This window comes from Papio anubis, chromosome 1, assembly GCF_008728515.1.
Source record: "Papio anubis isolate 15944 chromosome 1, Panubis1.0, whole genome shotgun sequence".
In the NCBI taxonomy this organism is placed as follows: Eukaryota; Metazoa; Chordata; class Mammalia; order Primates; family Cercopithecidae; genus Papio; species Papio anubis.
The window spans coordinates 101,490,063-101,517,477 of NC_044976.1; the positions used below are offsets into that span (position 1 = coordinate 101,490,063).

General features: G+C 32.6%; 1 protein-coding gene across 2 annotated transcripts in view; it reads right to left on the reverse strand.

The window, feature by feature from the left end:
- The window catches only part of COL11A1 (collagen type XI alpha 1 chain), a 218,411-nt gene that overhangs the window by 71,896 nt on the left and 119,100 nt on the right, over positions 1-27,415 (reverse strand). For both annotated transcript variants that reach the window (XM_031651327.1, XM_031651330.1), the window contains 10 exons: positions 23,042-23,095; positions 22,711-22,755; positions 22,511-22,564; positions 22,359-22,403; positions 18,311-18,364; positions 13,378-13,431; positions 8,948-9,001; positions 6,095-6,202; positions 5,619-5,708; positions 5,306-5,359 (listed from right to left, as the gene is read on the reverse strand). In XM_031651327.1, the coding sequence (XP_031507187.1) occupies positions 5,306-5,359; positions 5,619-5,708; positions 6,095-6,202; positions 8,948-9,001; positions 13,378-13,431; positions 18,311-18,364; positions 22,359-22,403; positions 22,511-22,564; positions 22,711-22,755; positions 23,042-23,095 (612 nt within the window). The remainder of the gene's footprint in view (positions 1-5,305; positions 5,360-5,618; positions 5,709-6,094; positions 6,203-8,947; positions 9,002-13,377; positions 13,432-18,310; positions 18,365-22,358; positions 22,404-22,510; positions 22,565-22,710; positions 22,756-23,041; positions 23,096-27,415) is intronic.

Sequence of the window (27,415 nt, forward strand, 5' to 3'; positions counted from 1 at the left end):
AGGATTTTTCTAGCTGTAGATTACGATCAATGAGTAGGTTATAAGATAAATTTCATGGGTCTTGTCGAGTATTTAAAAAGTATTAACTATAACAAAATGTAATAGACAATGTTAAAGTACATCATAGGTACTTTTTATAGTAAGTTGTGTTTAAAAAGTTTTTAAAATAGTTATAACACATTATCTTCTGTACCGTCTCTATTTTGACTCCATTATTTCTGTAAGCCAAAGCAAAAAGAATTCTAAGTTTTGTAATTCAAATTGACTAAAGAAATAAACAAGTCAGTTAACTGTTCAAGAAATAACAAGAAATAATTTAAAATATTCTACAAAAAGAATACTTGAAAAAAATAAATTGCAAGTATTTTTAAAGCTGTGGTTAGCAAGAGATTTCTTCCAAGGATATTCATAAAGAGGACCCTGTATAAAGCAATATCCCATATCTTCAAACAGATCTTTTTAGTTTATTTGTTTTACGAATAAAGTTTCTCTAAATATAAGTCAATGGCATACACCTAGACCCACCCTAGTACAATAAATCCACTTCTATGGAGTGTCATAATAATGACCTATGCTTCACACTAAATGGATTACAAATAAAGAGAATAGGTACTAAATATACTTATAAATGAATAGATAGAATGACATTTGAATGGATGCATGAGAATTAAATATTATATTTGTTCTTTTCTCGGATTAGAGCATATAGTAAGAATATAGTGCATAAGCTACATAATTGGGACACATGAAAACTTTGCAAATATCACTGTGAGTGATAAGGTTAGCTGATTAAAGCTCTGCTTAGGACTTTTAGTTTTAGTTCATTAGTATCCTATGCAATGAGGTAATTTATTATTTCCCTAGCAATCCAGAAATACACAGCACAACTACATTCCTTATGAGTTGTATTATAGGAGAAAGAAACTAAGAATTCAATGGTATTCTGAAAAATATCTAGTCATTAAAAAATCAATCTGTATATTAGTTTAATCAGTTTCATCTTTGATTCATTCAAAATAAGCAATAGTTACAGAGAATAGTAATATTAAAGCCCAGGTAGTTGAAATATTAACTCTTCTCACTCTCTTTCGACAAAATTGTTCACAGAGATTTAGAAGGATCAAGATGACTTGAAAATGAGTTTATGTAAAGTGCTATCATGGATTTTTGCCCAGATAATTTGGGAAAGCTCTATACTTCTTCAAGCCTCAGATCTTTTATCTTTAAAAATGGAATGATAAAATAGAAAAAAAAATTACCATTCCAAATTGCAAGAATAAGAATAAAAGATATAAATCACAGATACAAAATATCTAGCATAAGAATTGAAAGAATACACACTCAGTATTATTTCATTTCCCTTTTCTATTTCCTTTAGACTTCACATTCTCTTCCTTAGAACTCATCACTTTGCTTTTTCCTTAATACAAACAACTGCTGAATACCCATCACTGTTTCTGTGAATTCCTGTCTTGCACTTACCATTACTTGGTCAATATCCTAAAGGTAAAGTTAACATGAGATTGATATAAACTCAGACATATCCATTATAAAAGCAAATTTTAGAAGATGTTCTTATGTCTTTATTCCTTATGACTCAGAATTTTATCATTATTCACCAACTGATCAAATACTTACCTTTAATATTTTGCCATCACCTTTTCTATTACCATTGCAAAGCAGAACTTGCTACCTTTTAAATAAATCTCTACTCCTCATTCTTTTTTTTCCAATATTAATTGCAAGAGAACCTAATAGTAAGTTTTGAACCCCAAAAGATAAGAATTAACATGAATTAATTTTCTAGATAAATTATACTTCACATTTAGAAAACCATCCAGTTTTTGTTTTGTCTGTCATTTGGAATAAAAAAAAAAATCAAAATCAAATTTTATGTGATGTAATCACTTTAAATGGAGTAAACTAAGGCTTGTTATGAACTGGGTCATCATCATGCACCTCTTCACTATATTCTGCAGCAATTAAAACAATAGTGTTAGGAACTAATAAATATGTATGGTGTCTTCCTTTTAGTGAATCACTTTCCAACAACTTTAAGGAATAATTTTAATTGGTTGATGTTTGCATATTTGATTTGTGAATATAAGAATGGGTATTAATTTCAAATAAACACAGTGAGCATCTATGAAGCACATCTATTAGCAAAGTAGATAATCAAAAATTACAAAGGTAATTTGTAATTTTTTTTGACTGCCAAGAGGTTTTAAGTTTTTTGTGTGTGTGAATATTTCTGGTTTTTGTTTGTTGTTGTTCTTGATGAGGTAAAACTGCTCTAGGCACGGAAGACATCACCAAACTGTCATTCTCTCAAGGACATAAGCTTGAGGTCATTGTTCAGTTTTCATTTGTCCTCACTGCCCATATCAAATATTAGTCTTAAATCTTACTATCTTGCCCCCTCCATGTTTGCTACATCAGCACTGTCCTTGGATTCCACACTGCCCTAGTCATCAGCTCACTGCAATGTTGACACTGGTCAATGGCCTTTTGTGATCTATTCTCTCCTATCTCTGTTATATACTAAACACTAACGACAGATTTGTTTTCTCAAAACTTCAATTTGTTTACTCCACTTGCTCTGTTCATTTCAAATATTCAAATGACTACATCTTGCAATTTTAGAGCTTCAGTAATTACATTACATGTTGCATTAGTGATTTACTTTTTTTATTATGTAAAATAGCAGAGTGCTTGGATGCTAGCAATAATTCAACAAATGTTAGACCGTCTCCCAAATTTTGTCCCACTTGGGCAAAAACAGACACTAATTAAACATCATATCCCTTTCCTAATATTTTCTTTCTTTTCAGTGATTTTTGTAATGTTCTGCACTCTGTGAAGCCAAGTTCAAGGGTCATCTTTTCCACATGGCCCTTCCCCTTATTTTTATTATCTTTCTACCTCACTCATAGAATTAACATTTATTGTTTGCATGTCATTAGGCATTTAATTACCAACCAACTTACAGTGATATTTAGTCTTTGGTATATTTCTGTTCAAAATTGTTTATCCTATCTTATCTCAAGGAATATCTACTGTGATGTTCAGTTTCATATAACAAAGTAAGTAATAATTGTCAAATACACAATTTAAGCCAAATAAATAAAAGTACATTTGATTTTTATATCATATTTAATGTTATTCTACATGTAGCGATACATTTTTCAATTAATATCTTGAAAATTCTATCCCCTGGACATAGTATGCAGCCTACAAGTACACTGGTTTCAACTGTTCCCAACCCCTGAGACAGCTTCAGTGCTTGGTCCCTGAAAAACAACTTAAAATAATTTAATCCTTGTAGTCACAGCTTAGATAATTAGTTCAGTGTGCATTGCTCTTAAAGCATCATTTATTCCTACAGTATATCTTTAGAATCTGAAGGTCTGGTTAAATGGATCTCATTTTACTGAAATTTAGAAGATTCTATACCCAAATACGAACTTTTGTCTTATTAAGTTGTTGTTTCTGCTAATGCTACTGCCACTAACTTTTGAGGATATTAGAAAATGTTCATAATTTTATGAACTCCAGTGGAAGTCTAATACAGTTTTCAAGATATATTTTCTTTAAAAAATATCTTTACCACATTTCCATAATTATCTCAATGGTTGTGATATGATGTGAGGGAAGTAAAGTAAGTATCATGTGAATCAATCTGAAAAATGATATACTTGTTGTATTCCCAGTATTAAGTAATTCTATATAAACTTTATTCCAATATTAGGATTCATAATAATTCAAATGAGTAGGTGTGAGATGATTACTGTGCTTCAGGCACCATATTGTGAGTAACCAAAATAATACAGGTAACTCACAGCCTGATGCGAGAGACGACCAACTATATTCCAATGTAATCTCTAAACATGGAGATATAATAAAGGGCAGTGGGTGTGTGTGTGGGGGGGGTGGGGATTTTTACCAATACATGAAATGGAGGTAAATTATCCAAAGACAACTTTACAGAGATTTAACATTTAAGAGTTATCTTTATGGATGAGTAGGATGTTCCTCAAGCAGAGAGAGAAAAACTGGAGTTTCCTGGAGGAAGGGGAAAAGTATACAGTATACTCTTTTCAAAATTGAAAAGGTCATGGTTTTGAGAAGCAAGACAACATTCAATGCATTAAATTGGGTAGAATTGAAGTGGGGAGCATGAAGAAAAAAAAAAAAAGACTATAGAAATTGGGGTTGAACTTTGAAGATGACTTGCTGGCTAGGATAAAGAGCTTGGTTTCCGAAGGCAGTGTGGAGCTGTAGGATGGGTATGATAGAGGAATGCCATAGTTAAGGATGTATGCTAAACTAGTATTCTATAGGTGAAACAGACTGCAGAGGATAAGAAAATGAATCCAAAGATAAGATGTTATTAGTCAAAGAGAAAGGAAGAGGAAAGAGTCTGAACAAAGACGGTGGCGGTAGAAATGAAGAAAAGGGGAAAAATTAGTAAAATATTTTGGAAGCAGAACTAATAAATATTGTGTGAGAGGAAGTTGAGAGGGCCTTTAAGGCAACTTTCAGCATTTTTAGGTTGGTGAAATAAGAAAATGAGAAGAAAACACTAAATACAGCAGTTTGGCTGTTATAGTGAAATTTCAGTGTACAGATAAGAATAAAGGTGAATTTATTAAAAAATGAAGCATACATTCAATTGTTTTCTGAGGGATTGATATGTATCTCAAGAAAAAAGATGAGGCAAAAATCTGATATTTACTCATTTGCCAATTATTTCATAATGTTTTGATTAAATAAATATGGATAATATATAAGATTATGCTTACGGGTTTTATGCTTTTATGCTTATGTCTTTTGTATCATTGAAAAATTCAAGTCTCATCAAGTACTTATAAACAAATTAAATATGTTTTATAATAAATGAATGATAGAATATAATTTATAAGAAATCAAATCTTATTTTGTAAGTAATTTTAAAATAATAGATGTAAATGAAGTAAAAATTTCAAACTACAGCCTCTCCAGGCCTTCCGTGACTATAAGCTTCTATTACTCATAATGAGGATTTATTTCCTTGGGAACCGTAAGAAGCGAGATATCTCCTTTTACCTCCTGACAGCAGCAGAAGCAAATATTTCCAATCATCTAAACCCTTCTGTTTCTGCATTCATTAGTGTATGCAATTAGTGGGAACTAGGCATTGACTGATTTGATTGACATGTGTTTATTTTCTCTCCCATACACTGTGGAATCACAGCATGAGAGTAATGAAAGAAGAGCTGTAATTCTCAACCATGATTGTCTGGCTATTTATTATCATCCTACTTACAACTGGACCTGGTGGGCCCTGGGGACCTTCCCCTCCTTTCAGTCCAGGTGCACCCTGGGAAAAGTGAAAAAATAAAGCAAATGAATCTCTATGAATTGAATACCAATAGGAAGAGATATCTGATTAATAAAATAAGGATGCCAGATAATGTTTTTAGACATAACTACATATATACACACATATATAACAATAATCAAATGCATATGTTTACATATATTCCCTTAATTACTCATCGCTCTTTAAGTTCTGGGAAAAAATGCTTCTAATAAACAATTTGAATCACTTGCTTTATCTATATAGATATTGATTATACCTGAGCTCCAGGAAGACCTCTTTCCCCTGGGAAACCACGTAATCCTGCTGGTCCATCTTTCCCTGAGATACCTTGAGGACCTGGATCACCCTAAAGAATATAATAAACATCCATCAAGACAGATTAATTTCTACACATATTTCTACAAACAAAATTGTGATTACTTCTAAACTACTGTAAGTAAAATTTGAATCTTATTTAATGATGAGAATATTGGGTGGATTGCCATATGCATTAAAATGAAGTTCCCACTACCTACATTTAAGGGTATATGTATATTAAAGATTTTATGGTCAATGGAGCTAACAGTCTTATGTAAATGTTGGGCAATATCTTGGAGTATAATAAACGCACACTAAATATTTCCCTGACACATCTTCTGACACTCATTTAAATGGAATCTGTAGACAAGTGGTGAGTATAGTGAAATATAAATTAAAGTTTTCGGCCAAAAAAATTTCTGAAGCATGTTGTACCTTTGCACCTTCTTTTCCTGCAGCACCAGGAAGACCTTGCTCACCAGGAGGGCCAGGAGGGCCAGGATGCCCACGTTCCCCTATTGGACCAGTCTCGCCGGTTGGTCCCTAAATTAGATAAGCAAAACCACTTTAGATTGCTCTTTTATTTTTGGCAAAGATAACACAAACTCAAAAACAGTATTATTCCCATTTACAAAAGTGTATCATCCTCATTTACTCTCATGACATCCTACAAAACACTTTATATAAAGCACTGAAAGTAGTATATCAAGTAAGAGTCTAAAAAGATTTTATATAATCTTGGTTAGAATCTGAGTGTAAAAGGAAAGCACATAAATAAAGACCAAAAAGATGTTTTCTTTGCTTAATACAATAACTTCTGTAGAGTGGGGCAAGTCCAAGTATTATTAAAACTATGATTTTTAAATACAGTTTTATGCCATTCCTTCTTTTCATATGAGGTGTCAAATCAGCTTCATAAAGAGGCATAGAAACCACATTGGTAGCCACTCAATGAATCACTGTTTAAAAATAAACTTAGGGCCTTGAGAACCCAAAAAACCAGTGGTTCTCCTTGGAATTTCCAAAAGCTTAAAACTTCTCCACTATTAATCTATATTCATTTGACAAAGTCTAGGGAACGTGGCAGGGGATCCTGAAGGCAGTGAGTATGGGTCAGCAGTTCCTCCCGGCCAAAAGCTATAACAAATGCTCAGCTGCCTTAAATTGCAGCAAATGCCAAAGCGAAAAATATCAGGTCACTTATGTGTCCCTTGAGTGGTGCTGTTTTGTGGTGCTTGAGTATAACAAGCTTTCATGTATAAATAGAGGATAGTGATCAGCTACTCTCTATCTTAATAAAAAGCAAAATGAAGGATTTAAGTTAAATAAAGGGCAAATTTTTAGATGCTGATGTTGTTAAACAGTAGAACATGTTCCTGTACTTGCTTATGAAGTATATATATATTTTTTTTTCCTAAAAATGCAACGTATTCTTAACTGTTTATCTTGGATAAGGAATCTACCTGTCCCAATTTAGGTATACATTTCTAGGTTTAAACTCCTTTAATTATATGATGGCTGTAACTTTTCAATTTAACATTAACGTGCAAACATTTATCAAAAACATGATGTCTTCTTAACTATCTGAACACCAGAATCTGAACAGTAAGGAATACGGAATTAACCATAATTGAACAGCTATCACCACTGAGACAAAAATGATCAGAGATTCACATAACTGTTTAAAGAAAACAGTGGATATTCAGTATTGCAATCTATATCATTCCCATTAAACCAAATCTTTTGTCTTCACATGAAAGTATGGCTACATTTAAAATAGGCTATTGGATATTTTTTCTCTTAAAAAGGACCAATAAAAAATGTAATTTGGTGAAGGTGCATCTTCAGTAAAACACCCAGTATTTTTATGCCTTAATGTCAGCAGGGGAACAGAAAAAGAAACACAAGTCTCAGAAGTTTTAGATGACCACAGTGAACAGAACTGTATTTTTGAAAGATGTGAGGTCCTAAAATATTCAGTTATGCTCCATGATGTTTATATTTTAGTTAAGAATCTAATTCCATTTCTGTTTATGGATATTAAGTATAAGAGGAATTTTTTTCTGGTTAAATTTTCTCACAGAAAATAATTATAAAGTTGTTTTAAACAGAAAAAATAACAGTTTTTTGGAGGAAGCTTTCTAATTACGGAGAAAGTATATATAATGTTTTAACTAAAACTGATAAGCAGCTAAAAAGAAGCCTTTAGCACAAATAAGTATTCATGTTTACACACTCTATAAAATAACATAACATTTCCCTTGGTTCAGGGTTAACCTCTGAAATAAAATAATCAACAAATCCAATAATTCTTCATTTTTGCTTCTGTTACACATATTCCTAACAACAAAATGCAGTTTTTCTGTTTCTCTAGATGTGTGTGTGTCTGTGTGCGTGTGTGTGTGTGTGTGTGTGTTTGGATGTGCATGTGTGTGTGCGTGTGCACGTGTGGGCGTGTATGTGTGTGTTACAGTGTTGAGAACTATTTAGAGACAGAGAAAAGACTAAACCAATTAAATAACTAAAACATGTATTCACCTGCTTTTGCTCCTTTGTTATAATTTGTTATTAGTGGGGGGAAAATTCCAGCCCACTAAATTAAATGTGTTCTGCCCAGTCAATATGCTTTGCCAGGGAAGAAAAACATTATTTTCTATTACCATGAATTACTCTTTATAGTTATTTCATACTATAACTCAGGATACTGCACTAATTTTTGAGACTTCTTCTGCCACCTATCGTGAAAGAAATACTTGTCTCTTCCATTATTTTGTATATCCTCAAAGATAATTAATATTTATTTCTGATATAATTCATATTATGAAGGCAAAAATCTTAAGAAAGACCTAATATGCTACAAATATTAAAATTTTAGGATGTAAATTTCTAAATCTAATTTATACTCAAAAACATGAAGTCATTTTATAATTTAAAATTCTAGAAAAAGATGATGGCCCACCTATTTATAAGGAACTTTGTATTTTTATTAGTAGATGGTGTCATAGTCAGGCTTTAGTGTTAAATTCAGTGTGAACTTTCTGATTTATTTTCATTTATTTTATTCTTCTCTTTTATTCTTACAGGCAATTGAAAAGTTGCTTTAGTTAAGTAATAGTTTGTTGGTTTCATTTGATGTACGAAAGCTGCACATATTTAAATACAATCTGAAATAAAAAATACATCGTTTTGAATCATAATAAATTTAGAAGATTTTACACAACTTAGGAAGGTTAAAATATAAACAAAAATAAATAAATCTTGCTCAGGAAATAAAGCAAAGGAACATACCTGTGGTCCAACCACTCCCCCTGGCCCAGGAGGGCCGGTCTTGCCTTGAAATCCCTAAGAAGGCAAAGTATTATCTGTAAAAGCTACACACAACACAAAGCATAAATCAAAATTCTATGAGATAGCTGAATAAGTCACATTAAAAGAAAGTCACCCATTGACTAAAAATATTTATTTTCAAATGCTTAAATATAAGTTTAATATGTCAAACTTATTTCAGTTTTCATTAAAATTCAAAATTTGCCATTTCAACATTTCACATGCTAGGGCAACAATTACCTTTAATAAATTAACCTAGAGCAAAAAAATGTGTTCTTTGCCCTGTTCCACCAGGTCAAACAACATACAGAATTTTAACCCAGGAATGTTTATGGATGAAATAAATGATGATTTAGACATTCTTTGAAACAGTTTACTGATTATTTATACAGAAATAAATTCACAGTGATATTAATACATTTCTCTCTATTGTATTTCTAAAATCTCGTAAAACAAGATATAAAAATAGACCTACTAAAATAATGCTTTGCACAGTAATTATTTTAGTATTTATCAACATTCTTTCTTGTAAGAAATTCAAGAGATATAGTTGTAAATGCATTTTGCAAATAATGCAGTCATTAAAATATCTGGTTGATTTGAGCAGAATATACTCACTAAATAAAACTTCTGGGCATATATTCTGGTATTTATATTTCTCTAGGCTGTGGGTTATTCATTCCACATAATTGTATTAAGATAGGTAAATTTCTTACTCATGAGAGTTAAGTTACTTTTAACAGCTGGAGAAGTAGATAGAAAATATTGGGAGAAGAAGTTTTCAAATAACTGAATATTTTATTTTCTATAACATCTAGTCAGACTGAAAGTAATAAGATTAGGAAAAAAATGGGTAGGAACTAGCGATCTCACGTTTGTATCACAATGCTCCTGATAACTACGAATGAATTATTTACAATAATAAAATTGTATAAGTAGGTAAAGATAAGAGTCTGTAATTATTGCAATTGATGCTACAGGGAAAGAAAATAGATTTGTTCTATTTTGAAAATCTATTAATTCAGACTTTCAGAGTTCTATTTGAGCTATCATTATCAATGGCAAAACCAATCAATTCTGAGGGGAAAGTCATAAAATTTATTTAGTATTTTATAATTATATTAGTCACTTAATTGTAATTTTTCAGTAACTAGTTGGTTTGGAAATCTGTTATCAGATTTACATACACACATACACAGATACATAAACACATTTATACACGTGCACATATATGTATATGTGTCCCTGGATTATCTCAACAACCTCCATGACCACAATTGCCATCTCTGTGCTGATGAATTCCTCCACTCCCAACTATTTATAAACCTCTAATCAGTATGAGCCCTAAAACTCGCATGGTAAGTGCCTACTAGAAATTTCCAATTGTATATCATGCTCTCTCTTCAACATTCCTAACATGGAACTTGCTGATTGTATCTTCTCTTTTGATTTTCCTTCTGTGTTCCCCGCCTTTATAATGGAGTGTTTTCATATCCCAGGCTTTTCTTCAGTGCCCATACTTAATCCGTTATTTCATCTGAATGCGTCACCTGAGAAGCTCCCTCAAATACAGCTTTTTCTCACTTATCCTAGTAGACCTGTCTTATTCAGACTAGAATCACCTCTTTCCTTCACCACTGGTGAGTTTTTCAAATAAGGTTTACTCACTTGTTTACATTAGCCAGAATCACCACCCACAAAACCAAACATAATAAATTCATTTTTAAACATACGGATAACAAAGTTCTAGCCAATAGGGGCCCAGTGTGTGAATTCAGTTACTTCCTTTGCTTTGAAAATGTATCCTAAATTCTAGCCATGCTGATCTTCCTACCTTTTTCTGAATAGCCACACACCCTATATTTGTATGACCTGTTTCCTCTGTCTGGGTTATTCTTCTTCCAATTTTTAATCACTAAATTGGACAGGAAGATATAAAGGCAATTCCAAACTTTTAAAAAAAGTGTTAGAAAGCTTTTTGTCTTAGTAACTGTGAGAGCAAGAATCACACACAAACAAAATACTGCAATAATGATTAATTAAATGTATTTGATTACAAATCAATATTTAATTGCAGAAAATCTGGACAAAACTACAACATAGACTTGCACTCATACATCTTAAGGGGAAAGAGGAAGTTTTGACTGCTAGACCATGTGTGTGAGTGATGGATTTGGGAAAGCTGGAAGACAGCGTTGCCCATATGTCTGCTCATTCAAAACATTCAGACCGTTTGCAACTATCTAAAACATTTGATCTTGGGGATCTTACAAACAAACTACACAGGAAAACTTTTACAGTTCACTATAAGGTGTGCTTGTTCAATATTGTCATGTAATAAGACTACACTTGCCACTTAATTTTAGAATAGCTAGTCCAATTATGTTTTTCAAAGTTGCTGAAAATGGAAATTAATTTGACATATTCATAGGTAGTTTGAAAAATGTGCTGTTAAGATCCATCAGAAATGTGACTCCAATTTTGATAATCTTTAAAAGACTAAGCCAATTCTAGGACCAATATAGGATTTGGCATTACGCTTCTGAGACAAATTTGGGTCACTTCAATATAATAGAAACCATTTCTGAAGCTGTTTAAGGCCACCGGGAAAAATTTGGAATAGTTTCTATTATACTGAAACAACCCAAATGAATGTAAGATGTCAGAACAAACATTTAATTAATGGATTTCTGCCTGGAGACAAATTTCAAATATCATTTAAAAATTTATCCATTGAAATAAAATAGTAAATATATGACAAAGAATGCCCACTTCAGATTGTGACTCTTGTACAAGGTAGTCCTTTGAATCTGGGTCAGCAGAGAACAAAGTGAGAAAGGTTTGGGGCTATAGGAGGATTCACTATTCCCTTAAAGTGGATGTGAAATCGGGAATATAGTTTTTCAGAAATAATCCTGGCTTTAATCTGTGAAAAACTACAAAACAGAAACATTCATTCTAGAAACATTATGCTATTTTTCTTCTATGTTTAAATCTCAATGTTATATGTGATATAAGTATTTTCATTATAAGTGGAAGCTCCAGATTAAATCATAGACATAAAGAATTTTATAACATTAATTCTCTAGATATCTTTTCCCCAGAAGACATTTTGGAATATTCTATAGTTATTCCCAGGAAGTTATACAATGATTTCATTAAAAATGATTTGGCTGAAAGATTTGAATGAGAATGCATTTGTAAATTCAGTGTTGATTCTCCTTTAGAAAGTTTATTTCTGCTCCTCATATAGATATCCTTCCCAAGAAGATACCCAAACAGTTTATTCTTTGGTCTCACTAAATCATATTTCAACTTTGCTTTAGAAGTCCAAGACTCCAAAGTTTCCCATCTGGCTAAAGCTAAGAAATAGTGAAACTAAGAATTGCCACATGGTAAGCAAGGCAAGAATTGGGTGGCTGCTGACAGATTGTTTCCTCCATAGCAGAAAAATCATAATCTTTTCAGATTTCAGATTTATTATAGGACACTGCTATGCAACTCCAATATGTATTCACGCTGGCCAAATACCCTAACATGATTTTCAACCGCATAGGCAAAGGTAGTCTGTATTTGTGGTTTCCTTGAGAAATCTGGATAAAAGTAATCATTGGTGAGAAGCAAGAACTGATTCCATGGAGACATGCTAACCCATGATGATTTCTGACCAGAATGACAATCCACTGGGATAGCCAGATGCCTGGTTTTTAACAGGAGCAAAATAAATGAGCTCACCAGGATCCTCAAACCATCACTGAGCTGCCTGTTTCCTCTCCGCCCAAATTGTTATACACATGGTAGGTTATTCGGTCAATTTGTTTACTTTTATATCATTTATAGTTTTTCAGTAAAATTTAGTCACCATTTTTGATTTACTTTTTCCTATTTCACATGAAAGGATGCTTTTGCCATAGTTCCCAACCAATTATAGCTAATGGGTCCAATATCAGCAAATATTTAATCTCTTAGTTCTAGATTTAAAAAATGTTGTATTCTGTGCATGGCTATTCGTAATCTGTTGCCTTTGGAGAGTGGAGAGATGATGAGTTTGAGTGGAATGTATCTGTAAACTGGCTTCAGTGAAAAGAGTCAGAGGGACAATCTTGAGGCAATGTCCAAAAAATAATGGTGTCTTCTCCATCAGCTGCTCATCCTTAAAATGCGGCTATTGACAATAAGAACAATCATATCAGCTAACATCCTACTTCCTGAAATATATTTCTTGGGTCTATTTACGAATTTATGTATATATTTCAACAAAAGGCTTAACGGAATTAATTTTTCCATTTTTCTCAACCTAGTAATTGAAATGTTCATAATAAAGTAGCTTTCTACGAACTGATGAGGTGCTAGAGATGGACATTTTTAATAAGAGTAACAAGGTCACTTACAGTCTCCCCACGTTGCCCAGGGTGTCCTGGCAGCCCATCCTTCCCAGGTGGTCCCTGAAATTACAAATATTAAATACCACATGTCATAAATATTTATTTAATTATTTTATAGTCTAAATGTGATATGTTAGAAAATTGTCTTTTCTTTTTATATTTTCATTAGATATTTTACTTTGCTCTTCTGTTGATTTTATATATGGTAATACGCACACATATCTCTTCAATGTAATTCTGTAGATATAACTAACTGCAACCAAAATAAAATAGTAGCACCCTTTTCTGAATATTTTACATTTAAATATATTTCATTTGCATCAATCATCTGTAAAAGAATATTTACAAAGGTTTATATTTTCATTTTGTGAAAAATATTACTTCTTTAATACTTCACAAATGAATATTTCCACCGTTTTGGTGATTTATTCCTAATTCTCGGTGCATCAAAACTTGGATAACAGAGAGAAATAGTGCCCTCTAGTGGTAATCCGAGCTTCTAACTAACAAGAATGCAAAAGAAGGCCGGGCCGGGTGGCTGACACCTCTAATCCCTGCACTTTGGGAGGCTGAGACGGGAGGAACAAGAGGTCAGAGGATCAAGACTATCCTGACCAACATGCTGAAACCCGGTCTCTACTAAAATACAAAAAATTAGCCGGGCTTGGTGGCATTGCCTGTAGTCCCAGCTACTTGGGAGGCTGAGGCGGGGGAATCGCTTGAACCTGGGAGGCAGAGGCTGCAGTGAGCCTAGATGGTGCCACTGCACTCCCGAGCTGAGACTCCGTCTCAAAACAAAACAAAACAAAACAAAAAAACCAAGAATGCAAAATAAATACAAACTCATACAAACAACGGCATTTTACCGCTCAAATTTTTTCAAAGTAAAGGAAACGATACGTTACACTCAATTCTAGAAGTTGTCAGGACAAATTTTTCCCAGTAGATTTTCTTAAATGTCCTCTTGAAAGAATAATGTTTGTGAAGTACCACAGAGCAAATCTGCTGCTATCACTTTCTATAAAGGATGCTGTCTTTGTCATGGTTTAAGAAATAAATGAAGCGAATAACTACAAACTTTAAGTGAGTAAGTCTGTGAGGGTCCTATATTTTAAATACTTAGTAGAAAGAGATTGCTTCTTTAGACTGCCTTATGGATTATTCATTCTACTCAGTAACCATTACATATCAAGTTTAAATTTCAAAACATGGTCAATGGGTAGAGACAGAAATATTCTCACCCTTCTAGATGAATGAAATGATTCTTTTAATAATGATATTTTTTAATGACAACAGGTACACCTTTCACTGTATGTTAATTATTTAAATAAAATTGGTTTTGAACATCTCTTTTTAAAATATGTTCTTATAGAGTGAGTATGAAAAACAGGCTTTGTTCCAAAATATCATTTTCTCAAATAGCTTTCTTCCAACTGAGTGAGACTTTTTCCAGGTTGGCAAGCTACTTCAGGAGAAAGGTTCTTAGCGGTGCCAGAACCATCTCTGTCCCTTAAGTCATCTGTATTGACATCCTGGTTGCCCTGTAAATTAACAACTCTAATTAAAAACCATTAAGCTACTTCACAACATCATGACTTGCTTAGTGACTTGTTCAGGTTTTCCAGGGCTACCACTGCCATCTTCTTCTTCAAAAAACAAAATTGGGGTGTTTTTAACCAAAGGTCCAAAACATTCTCGGATGTCATTTAACCATGGCTTCTTTAAAAAACATATATTACATGCCCTTGTATCAATCACTAGGTATATATTAATGCTAAGACTTAGTTTTGCCCTCAGTTTGGAGGTGACATACAGAAATAAGTAGTTAGTTAATTGGTAATGGACTTCATTGAGGTCTGGTTTTACAAAATAGCAAACAAAAAACTTCTGTGCCTCATCACTGGTTTGACACATTTGGCAATAAACTTGCTTTCAATTCTGGGCAATAATAAAAGTTTTACAGAGAGTATGACAGCTGAAGGATATCAAGTATGCCTGGCTTTTTTTCCACCATACTAAAGTGCTTCTTAAATGATGTACTTTGCCATTAATACAAGACTTAATTTTTTTTTTTAACAGAGCTGTAAATATAAGATTAAATATCTCTTATTTGCTGACATAGATAACACATTCATTGCAAAATATTATAATACTTTAAAATAGCAATCTTAGATCTAAGCAATCACATCCTGGGAAGAATGCAACATAATATTTAATGGCTCTCCTAGATAGTCTGAGGGAGTAGTGTTAATATACTGCATTAAAAATTGGTGTCATTATTGGCCGGGCGCGGTGGCTCACGCCTGTAATCCCAGTACTTTGGGAGGCCAAGGTGGGCAGATCACGAGGTCAGGAGATCGAGACCATCCTGGCTAACGTGGTGAAGCCTTGCCTCTATTAAAAATACAAAAAAATTAGCCAGGCATGGTGGCGAGTGCCTGTAGTCCCAGCTACTGAGGAGGCTGAGGCAGGAGAATGGTGTGAACCCAGGAGGCGGAGCTTGCAGTGAGCCGAGGTCGCGCCACTGCACTCCAGCCTGGGTGACAAAGTGAGACTCCGTCTCAAAAAATAAAAATAAAAATAAAAAAATAAAAAAAAGAATTGATGTCATTATCATATTTCCTGATTTAAGTATGTACTTTCAATGTCAAGCAATTAGTCCTAAATAACCATAATGGCCACCAACTACTAACCCATAAAATAAGCAGACTAATTACCAAATAATTTCATTGTATTTATGTAAAAGTAATAATTTTTTCATCAAAATAGGCTTCCCCTTTGATCTAGTTGGTACAGGACAGAGGGAACAGATTTGGCGAGGGAATCTGTGAAAACTTGTAAGTAATTGTTTAAGGATGTTTTCTCACTTCTCATTGGCACTGAGTTTTGACTTTTTCTATTCTAAATAGAACGTTTCTCATACTAGTCATGCTATAAATCTTAATCATTTCAAGTTAATATTTTTTTTTAAATGGATGCCTGCATATTCCCAAAATATGCTGATATGCGTATGAGACTAACAGAATCTGAAGGGAATATTTAGATCCATGTGTATATATGTCTGTGTGAATATACATCATATATATATATATATGATTTTTTCCTGATATGATGAAAGAGATGAACCAATTAATTTACAGGAAGAGGTTTTTCTATCTCTCCACCCCAGTTTCTTCTTTCTATATAAAACAGATGAAGCCATTTCTATCCCAAACAGCATAAAACAGCATACTAGAGAAATTAGGTATTTTTATTTCATGCTCTAATATCTCGTTTGTTAGAGGAACATAGTATAAAAATCATTTTGTTTATTAGTGAAAGCAATGCTCCTGTCTTGTCTCTCCTACTAGAATGCATGCTTCTCAAGTGTAGGCATTTATTATGCTTCTGATACCTCTTAGAGACAAAACACATGCACGATCAATGGCTCAAAACTTGTTGAAAGATACATAAGACAATGGGCTGAAAAAGTTCGAGAAAAAAATGAGTCAAATGGGTTTGTTTGACAATGGAACAGTATTACATGAGTCAAGCAGTTCTCAATAATGCATACAAACACAAATGGTACAATACTGAGGTTCTATACATCACTAAACTTTATGTTGCTAAACAATAATCTAACACACAGCTTAAAAATAATTATGAGAATGTTTATAAATAAATACATACAGTGACTTTTGAAACTGTTTTCATTTCTCTGTGAAACTTTGCAGAGTCTTCATGTTACATTTGGAGCAAAACTGACATAGTAGGTAAGCATTATATACAGGTAGTATCAAGATTACTTTATATTTAATATTAGCCATATATATAGATCTTTCTATAACGGTGTAATACAGATAACACTACTTTCCTAATATGTTTGCAGGAATAATGCAAAACTGTTCAGTGGTAAAATAATAATTTAAACAGTGTCTAAAATTATTGTAAAAAGTTAAAGATTGGCTTAATATTTGACATTTAATTATTTCAAAATAAATAATTCACCAATATGATTTGTGTGCACATTAAAGTGTGGGTAGTATTGTTCCTCTGGACTAGCACAGTAGTTCACACACTTTAACATGCATCAGAACTGTCTAGAGGGTTTTTTAAAAGATAGACTGGGCCCTTCCTTGCCCATCTCCAGAATTGTGATTTGGTCAGTGAGACAACATTTCTAACAATATACCAAGAGCTGTGGATGCTGCTGGGCCAGGAATTACATTTGAGAACCACTGTCCTAGACAGGTAGATAAGCTGACTCCGGCTGTCTTAAAGAAACTGAAGAGGTTGCAAAACAAACAATCAAACAAACAAACAAAAACAAAGAAGACCCCAGCATGTTCTATGTCTCCACAAATACTTAAATATGAAAACACAGTATTTCAATTAACTTTATGAAGATGCCTGATGAACATTCAAGTGTTGCTCTAAACATATTTAATAAAATGAATATGATTTAATGAGAATTCTCATTACATTTTCTAAAAAGAATAGATTATAGTGACAGACATGATACTAATATAATACATTTTAGCATGACTTAAGTAATATCAGAATGTTGGAGGGATTTAGGAAGTGATATTTGAAGAAGTTTATATTGATGATGGAAGATAAAGATAAATTCTAATATACCAAATATTTAAGAGTTGATAACAATTTGTAATGTCATCAATTATGTTCATTGCAGTAAAGGAGCAGCTGAGAGAATGATATTCATGTTTTTCTAGTCTTTGGTATACTATCAAAAAATACTTAATGAAAGATATTGAAATTATATTAAGAAACAATCTACGAACTTCATAAATTAAAAATGTCTACTTTCTTTGACATCAATTGTAATTTTCTAGAGATTTTATCAATATCCTATCTAACAAATATTTAAAATGTAAGCTGTGACTCTCAAAAATGTAAAAATATCAAATATAGGAGGAGAAAGAGAAGCTCTGACACTTACAGGAGGGCCTTTTGGTCCAGGGAATCCAACTGGACCCTGAGGTCCTTGAGGACCCTGAAAATAAAAAGCAGTGGGGAGAAGTTAACAATATGCCTTAGAAGATGAATCTTTATACTTTGAGGTTTATTTATATTGATAAAATACAATGTATCATACAGCTTCTTCACAGTGACAGAACTATGGTAATACAACATGATAGTAATTACTAATTTAAAAGTAAAATGGATAATTTTTCACACTATTTCTACTCAAAACTATACATCACATCAGTGTTACCTCAGGAACACTGTAAGTATTTAGAATTCATATGAATTAAAAGTGAATAGAACATATAAGTATTGAGAAGTTCTGCAGCGTCTTTACATTTAACATTGGCTAGAAACATTCATAGAAGGAAGATATTTTGATTCAATTCAATTCCACAGCCCCTCTTAAAAAAAAAAAAAAAAAAAAAAACGTTTTATAACTTATTCCATCCCTGTTCTGTATCTAGCCATATATTCTAACACTAAAAGAGAAAGTATGTGAAGTATGTGACTATCTCAAAAAGACCACAGAAGATGCCATTAACTATTCTCCATATCTAAAATATATTTATTTTGGGTGATGTCAATATATTTTTTACTGATGTATAAATTTCTTTTGTAGATAAGGTTAAAATAACTTTATTGTGTAGTTATTAACATTCAGTTCAAATAAAAAAATTATATCATTTTTGGCTTGATTTTTAATTAATTATATTACTCATCTCTCAAAGTTACCTATTTTTAAAGTGCATAGTAAGTCCCATCAGAGTGACTCCATTGTTGGCAAAAAAGTAATTGGTAAGAGATAATCCTCCATATGACCAGAACATAATAGTTACATTTATTTAAGAAGATTTATGAAAGATAACATAAATAAAATGTGTTAAGTAATACCTTTAGGGTAGGATTTATGTATTTTTCTAATCAAAAATAGTTTACTGAAGTTGATCTTCAACAGAATTTACTCTTTCTATTTATCAATCTAGGCTTCCCAAGAAAAATCTGATTACCATTCATAGCCAATGTTAGCTCAGAAATCATCACAAGTTTTTACTATTACCAGCATCTGATATTAAAAAAGTATCTTCAAAGTTATATATAAAATTATCAAAAATAGATGTCACATGAAACTACCAAAACTACTGGGCAAATTTTAGGAACTTACAAAATTTTAAACTCTTATTAAAGTGTTAAATGACGATTCTTAAAAACTCATTTTAAGTACAAATTTTTAAAAATAGCATTCTTGCGGTTATGTAGCAAATTCTGTTTATCTGATTTCTTAAAATGTCATGTTTTTGCTTTCTAAAATTTTGCTGCCTTTCAAATGCAATTTGAATTTAAATTATTTTAAGAAAGAAACATTTCAAAAACCATTACTTAAAATAAAAATGAAAAATTGAGTCTTCATAAAATTTCACAGCAAGCATTGGCATATTCTTTCTTTGTTGTTGTTTTTTGAGATGAAATCTTGCTCTGTTGCCCAGGCTGGAGTGCAGTGGTATGATCTCGGATCACTGCAACCTCTGCCTCCTGGGATCAAGCAATTCTCCTGCCTCAGCCTCCAGAGAAACTGGGATTACAGGCGCCCACCACCATGCCTGGCTAATTTTTGTATTTTTAATAGATACAGGGTTTCCCCATGTTGGCCAGGCTGGTCTCGAACTCCTGACCTCAGGTGATCCACCCGCCTCAGCCTCCCAAAGTGCTGGGATTACAGGTGTGAGCCACCGCACCTGGCTGGCATATTCTTTGTGTAATCATCAAAATCGTTTCCAGGTGGGATTTAAAAAATTCCATAATGACTCAGTGTACAGATGGTGTTGAAACCAGATCACCAGATAAAAAGTGCCTAAATTTGAGCTTTAAATAAATAATGAATTTTTAATATAGCCTAAATATCACGAGACCTAGTTATGACAAAAATGACTTATTCTTTATATCAAATTCAAATTTATCTAGTTGTCTTGGTTCTGTTGTTCCATTTTTGTTTTGTTTTCACTTAATTTGGTAACTTTATACCTAACTAAAAGCTATATTTAACCTTTAATAACCAGCATACATGATCTGCAAATTATGATTATGCAGGATTATATTTCATTTGTAGAATATCTTAATAAAAGTTTATGTATACATATATATATGCATGTCATATATAACTATATCATTAAATATAATGATAATTAGGGAGTCCTTTGAAATGGGCAAAAATAGGTATTTCATTTTCTAATCCAATAGTACTACAGAATTAATTCCCTGAACTTTCCCCAACTCATATATTTTGAAGAAAATATTTTATAGCATTACCTTTGCCATGTTTCCACTGTGCGCTTAAGACATGAACTAAATAGTTCAAGATAATTAAAAATTATTGGCAGAAAATGAAGGCATATTTGGGGTGAGATGTCTCATTAACTACAAGGAACATAGGAAATATGTTCTTCCTATATAGATATTGAAAACATATATGAATATTTATTGAAAATAAATTCACCTAGATTACTAAAACAGCAAAACAAAACAAAAATTCTCAAGAGGTACTTTTCTTACTCTCAAAGTGATTTTAAAAGTAATTGTACTGTTGGATGACAGTATTGTTGTTTTTCAAATTAAAATGCAGTATCAGCAAAAGCATATTCACTTGTAAGGAAATATTGTTGATCATAACATTTTGGAAGACAAAACCAAATGCATGAGAGAATCAGTGGTGCTCTAAAAACAAAACTCACAGTTGTGCTTTTTTTTGTTAAATTGTTCTACTCCATTTAATTATTTAGCCATTTTAAATAATTTAAATGTATCTTATTAAAATGACTTTGACCATAACATACTTCAAATGAGTGTATTATTTATGAGCTCAAAATTTACAAGATAGACCTAATTTGGGAACAGTTCATCAAGAGTGAGAAACATTTAGTGGAAAGTTAATTAAATATGAGCCAAATACTTAATGCAACTCTAATTAAATGTCTATTCTTGTGTGTTATCTACTCCCATTTTCGTCAAGAATAAAAACTCAAGTTTTGCTCATTGCTCCTACTCAAATAAAAATTACTCATTTTCAGTTTTAGGTTTTGCATTGCAAGGTGTTTCTGTCTTTTGTAAAACGCCTATTATACATTTCAAATAATAATATACAAAAATATATGAACCTGACTCCATACTACTGAAAATTATTATAGAATATGAAGAAATGATTCTAATTTTTTAAAGGAATACAGATTCTAATATTTAAACTTATATCAGGAGGATAGCCTTTTTAAAAATCTGGCTACAAAAATGCTATATTTTGCCAAAAAATCCAAACAAAGGGCATGCTTGTTCATATGATTTGGCTACCTCTTATATCAATTTAAAATCAATTTACCAAACAGTTTTTCTATTTACTGGAATAGATGTTTTATCTTGAGTTGAATGTATATTGATTCTGGCTTAATGGCTACTAGTAGCTTGTTTTTTTACCAGCATAATATCGCTGTCAGCTCTGTGAACAAAATGAGTATCAATATGGAAAGCAAGCTGAGTGGAGAAGAGAGCAAAGACGTTTTAAGAGTATTTAAAATTTTAAAAATATATATTTTTGTCTTGACTATAAGAGTGATATCTTAGTCCAGTTACACACATTTTTTTTCTCATTTCTATAACAAAATTAGTAGAACATATTGATTAAGCTTTTTTATTGGTGAAGAGGAATAAATTAAAAGATAAACATTTTTTTTTTTTTTTTTTTTTTTTTTAGACGGAGTCTCGCTCTGTCGCCCGGGCTGGAGTGCAGTGGCCGGATCTCAGCTCACTGCAAGCTCCGCCTCCCGGGTTCCCGCCATTCTCCTGCCTCAGCCTCCCGAGTAGCTGGGACTACAGGCGCCCGCCACCTCGCCCAAAGATAAACATTTTTAAATTCAGACTAGATTGTGTGGATAAACTTGCACATGTATTAGCAGATATACATCTTTTCTCTGAAATCTAAATACTTGCAGAAATACTAATTTTCGTTTTATATTATATGGCTGTATCATACGTACTCTTTCACCTGGAGGGCCAGGAGGGCCATCACCACCCGAAGTGCCCTGGCACCAAGAAAAGAAAAGAAAAATCAGTTTGAATTCCTTCTCATAGCATCTGCCTGGAAAAAACACCTGCAGTAACATCCAAATAGAAAAAGTGCAGGTGCTACCTTTGGCCCGGGTTTCCCAGTGGGACCTCTTGCACCTCTTGAACCTCGAGGACCCTGCAGATGAGAACAAAAGATGAACCCGAACTAGTGCCAGGCAAATCCAAAGGCACTAAATCAATTTTTATTTTTGAAAAATAAATTATCTTGAAACACTAAATTCAATATGAAAAATGTACATCATTTTAAATCAAGGCACTTACCGTTGGACCGCGCTGACCCCGAGGGCCTGGTTTGCCAGCTACTCCCTAGCAAAGACAGTTCAATTTCAATATGCAGTATATCACAGTAAATTATGACTCTGGTGCTGAGACTGAGTAGTCATGCAAGAACATCATTCATGCATTCATTCATTTATTCATTCATTCATTCAGAGACAGACTTGCTATGTTGCCCGGGTTGGCCTGGAACTCCTGGATTCAAGCAATCCTCCACCTGAGCCTCACAAATATCTGGGAATACAGGCACACATCACTATGCCCAGCTAAGAACATTTATACACACAGTTCAAAACATTATATTTATATATCATACCCGTGCACCTTTCTCTCCATTGGCACCTGGAAACCCAGGGAATCCAGTGGAACCCTACAGTAATAAAATTAAATAATGAACAAACATGGCAATTAATGTTTTCAGTCACAAGATGTAATTTATTTTGGAACAGAGTGATTTTCACACAGATGTTAATATTTAAATCAAAAATATAAATTTTAAGATACCATCGTAGTAATTAAAAATGAACTTACAATGACATCTGAAATCCTGGAAGCATTGAAAGCACAAATTGATAAAACATTTTAGTTTTTAACCTTCTGAGTAAATGAACTAATCAAGAATTATTTCATCTCTTGTTATAAAATAGTAATTATAGGACATTTTATAGAAAACGTATTGCAGTGTAAAATTCTTTGTATTTGCTTCAACTCTAAAGAAAAATTCTATTTTCACAAACAGGAATAGTCAAATATCAAAATAGGAATTTTGGAAAATGTTTTTCCTGAGTTAATATTATCATATGTCTATAGTTACCACTTTTGAGTTGAGTATTTTTACACTTTTAAAACTGGATCAATTCATAGACTAAAAACCTTCCTCCACGTTTTCTATTTGGTGTTTGAACACAACTATACCTAGCTGAAAGTCTGTTTCAGACAGCCAGGCATTACAATTCTATTTTTTAGAATTCTGGACATAATATTGAGATTTACGTTAGTTATGCATCTGCTAAATGGATCAGCTAAGTAAGTTTGGTATATTACTTATGCTCATCAAGTATAGATTTTTCTTCTGCAAAGTGAGGGCAATAATACACAACTTACAGGTAATTTGAAATTTGTGGGACTGAAAAAAAATAATGCTTGGTATAAAAATAACAATGATACATAATAAATAATAATGATACATAATAAATTATAATTATCTAAAAATGTAATAAGTTTATAAAAGCACTATTTCATTTACAAATGGCCACATTTTACAGATGGAATACAATATAATCCCCAATAACCAAATGTCCCATATGATCTTGTACATATACCTAAATTTGTATCTGCTTGTTTATTTGATCATGACTGTGATTAGCTTCCCTCATCACTGTATCATAAAACAGAGAAGATTAGTGTTCACATCCTTGCTGCTCAACTTGTTAATTATGAGACCCTGAAAGGAATGAGTGGAGGGTTTTCCTGTTTAAACCACTGTACGGATTAAGCGCAATAATACATAAAATGTTTAGCCTCTGCTAGAATACTAGACATCAAATTTTGCAAACTTCCCCATATATTAAGGGAAATATAACAAAGCCTTCTTAGACTTGAATACATTCCTTTCTTTTTTTAATCCACTCACTTGCATTGAAATACCCCTAAAAATAATGTTTCTCCAAGTGATACATGGCTCCTCTGTATCAGAATAATCTAGAGTAGTTGCTAAAAATATGGACTGCCAAGGCACACTCCACATCTACTGAAACTGAAACAGACTCTCTGGCAGTGAGGTCCAGGAATCTGCATTTTTAACAACTTCTCGGGGTCACATGAACTATGAAATCTGGGAAGTCTTGAAGCTGTATTCTCAGGCACGTACAGTTAGAATAGCCAGGTGTAGAGTATTACCCATTCACAGGAGGTAACTATTTAGCCCTATTCCCAATTTGAAAGTAGTCAATATTTCACACTTATCAGGAAGGTAAGATGCTATCAATTTGTATTTCCTACACCATGCTATTAAGGCAGGTAAATAAAATTGTAAGTGATGCCCTATGGCAGCTGATAGTCAAAAGAATAACCCGAAGGATGCACTGCTAAGCTGCTTTTTATACCATGTTTTCCTATATGTTTCAATACGTGCCTATATAGCTAACTTGTGATCAACCTGAGAACAATTGTTAGGATGTGTTAATATTCACATACTGGGGGGAAAAAAATCTCTGCACATTACATTTTGAAGAGCTTTCAAAATCTCTTTTCTTTCTCTACACAAAATCAGATAGTTACATCTAGCACAGTATTACTATGTGACTATTGCAGGAATTGGACAAATGAGTATAATACAGTATGAAAATAGAAATTTTGACAGGGGGGAGACAAATATTCAGTTCTGTCCTAACTAGAAGAGATAACTAAGCATATTTATAGATACTTCATTTAATCAAACAGATATTATGCACCAATTTTGTTTTTCATAAATGTATTTTCTTACCTAGAGTTTCTACTCTAGGAAATTGATAGAAAACACAGAAAATGACCAACCCACCAATTAATCAGTTGAATATATGGAAATGCTATTTTTTTTCCACATACAGAATTATCACCAAAGTATATAATTTCTATGAAAAAGTATTACCTGTTTTTATACAGAAACACACAAAGGCCATAAAGTCAAGTATTAATTGTGAAATTGTCTTGGTCAATAAATGTGAAACTAAAAACGTGAAATTTTTAAAATGCTGTCTGACATATAAAAATATCCTACTTTAAAATAGATGTCATTTTAGAAACAGCTATCATTTTATAGCACATGTGGTGCTACATCTTTTTAATACCTTTATGGTTTATATTGCTACTAAGAAATTAATATGATGTCAAATTACAGTCCTTAATCTGCTTGAAAGCTACTAAGAAATTAATATGATGTGAAATTACAGTCCTTAATCTGTTTGAAAGAGACTGGTAATGGCATTTCACTTTAGTAAAATAAAAATTTAAATTCATTCAAAATTCATCAGCTTACACATAGGAAAAAAACATGAAGCTATCTTTCATCTTTGATGTCCCAGTCAGTTTTTCATTTTAGAACAGAGAAACTTAAAAGCTTTTTTATCATAGAAATAATAAATGAGCTATGAAAAGAAGCAATATGAAGAAATAAAGAACAAAATTCCAGACATTTCAGTAAAAGGATTAAAAGATGTTAGATACCTCTAGGAGGAAGCATTTCTGTTTATTCTGTTGCATTTTGTTAATAAAAACAATTCAAAGAATACTGATCAGAGAACTTAGGAAAAACCAGAATTTTAAATAAGTTGATAAAATAAAATTCTACTCATTCATGTAATATTGTGACAGTTTCCTATGTTTTTAAATCAAAACAAAACAATTGCAATTTAACTTAATAAATAGATCTAGAATGCATGAAGTGATGTAAGGATAGCTTGAGGTCCTGGATTATACAGTAAATGGCTTTTCTTGCTCTTAATATTTGTGAAAATGCTTGACATTGAAAGGAAGCTAACTGAAAGACAGAGCAGTATGTTAGAGACAATATTTAAATGATAAAAAGTATTAATCAGTGTCCTGAGTACAGCCAGAAAATATTTAAATATGCCCATATTATTTTTAAATCACAGATGGCATAAATCTTATTTTAGAAGGGTTCAAAGGCATTATATTTATCCCCTGCTACTCAAGGAAGGAAATACTTTTTTTTGAAACTCAATGAAAAAAAATTGTAAGAAAAAGCTGTACAGCAAGTCTAAAAGAGTATTATCACGTGGCAACGAGGGAACACAAGGGCATGTGGTTTACATACTCATGGAGAAGGGCGTTTTTGTCTCCCATAATTATATGTGAAACTTATGAATAGATATATGTTTAAGAATGTTACAGAAGCAGGATTTGCCGTACCTATTGTGTCTGTTATACCTAAATGGGTCAAACTCAATTAACTGATAGATTGATATAATCTCATGTACATATAATTAAAAGAATGATATACCTGAAACTATCATCATTTCTCTGTCCCCCTCCTGTATCATAACCACTCTGTTATTAATAATCAACATTTACATATTAATTCACTTAAGCTTAATTTAACTACTCAATGCATCAAGGGCATCCTTGACAAAGTTTTATGGTAGGTTTGAGAAAAATTAGTATACTGAGGTAAATATGCATTTTTAAAACCATATTTTTTATACTTAAAATATGTATATTTCAAATAGCCACAAATGAGATGTGAGTGATACAGCGAATTGAGTGGTGGCTCCTCAAAAGTTATATACATATCCAAATCTATGGAACCTGTCAATGTTACCTTACTTAGAAAAAAAAGTCTTGCCAAAGGCTATTAAATCAAGGAAATGAGATCCTCCTGGATTGCCTAGGTGATCCCTAAATCCAGCCAGCAAGTGTCCTTATAAGAGACAGAGGAGAGAAAGAAGACGCACAGAAAAAGGCCAGATAAAGAAGTGAATGAGGGTGGAGTCATGAATCCACAAGCCAAAGGAATGTCTGGGGCCACCAGAAGCTGGGAGAGGCAAGAACAGATTTTGTACTAAAACTCTGGAGGCTGGCGAGGTAGCGGTGGCTCCAAGCAGGAGGCCGGGCGAGGCTGGGATCACGAGGTCAGGAGATCGAGACCATCTGGCTAACAGGTGAAACCCGTCTCTACCTAAAAAATACAAAA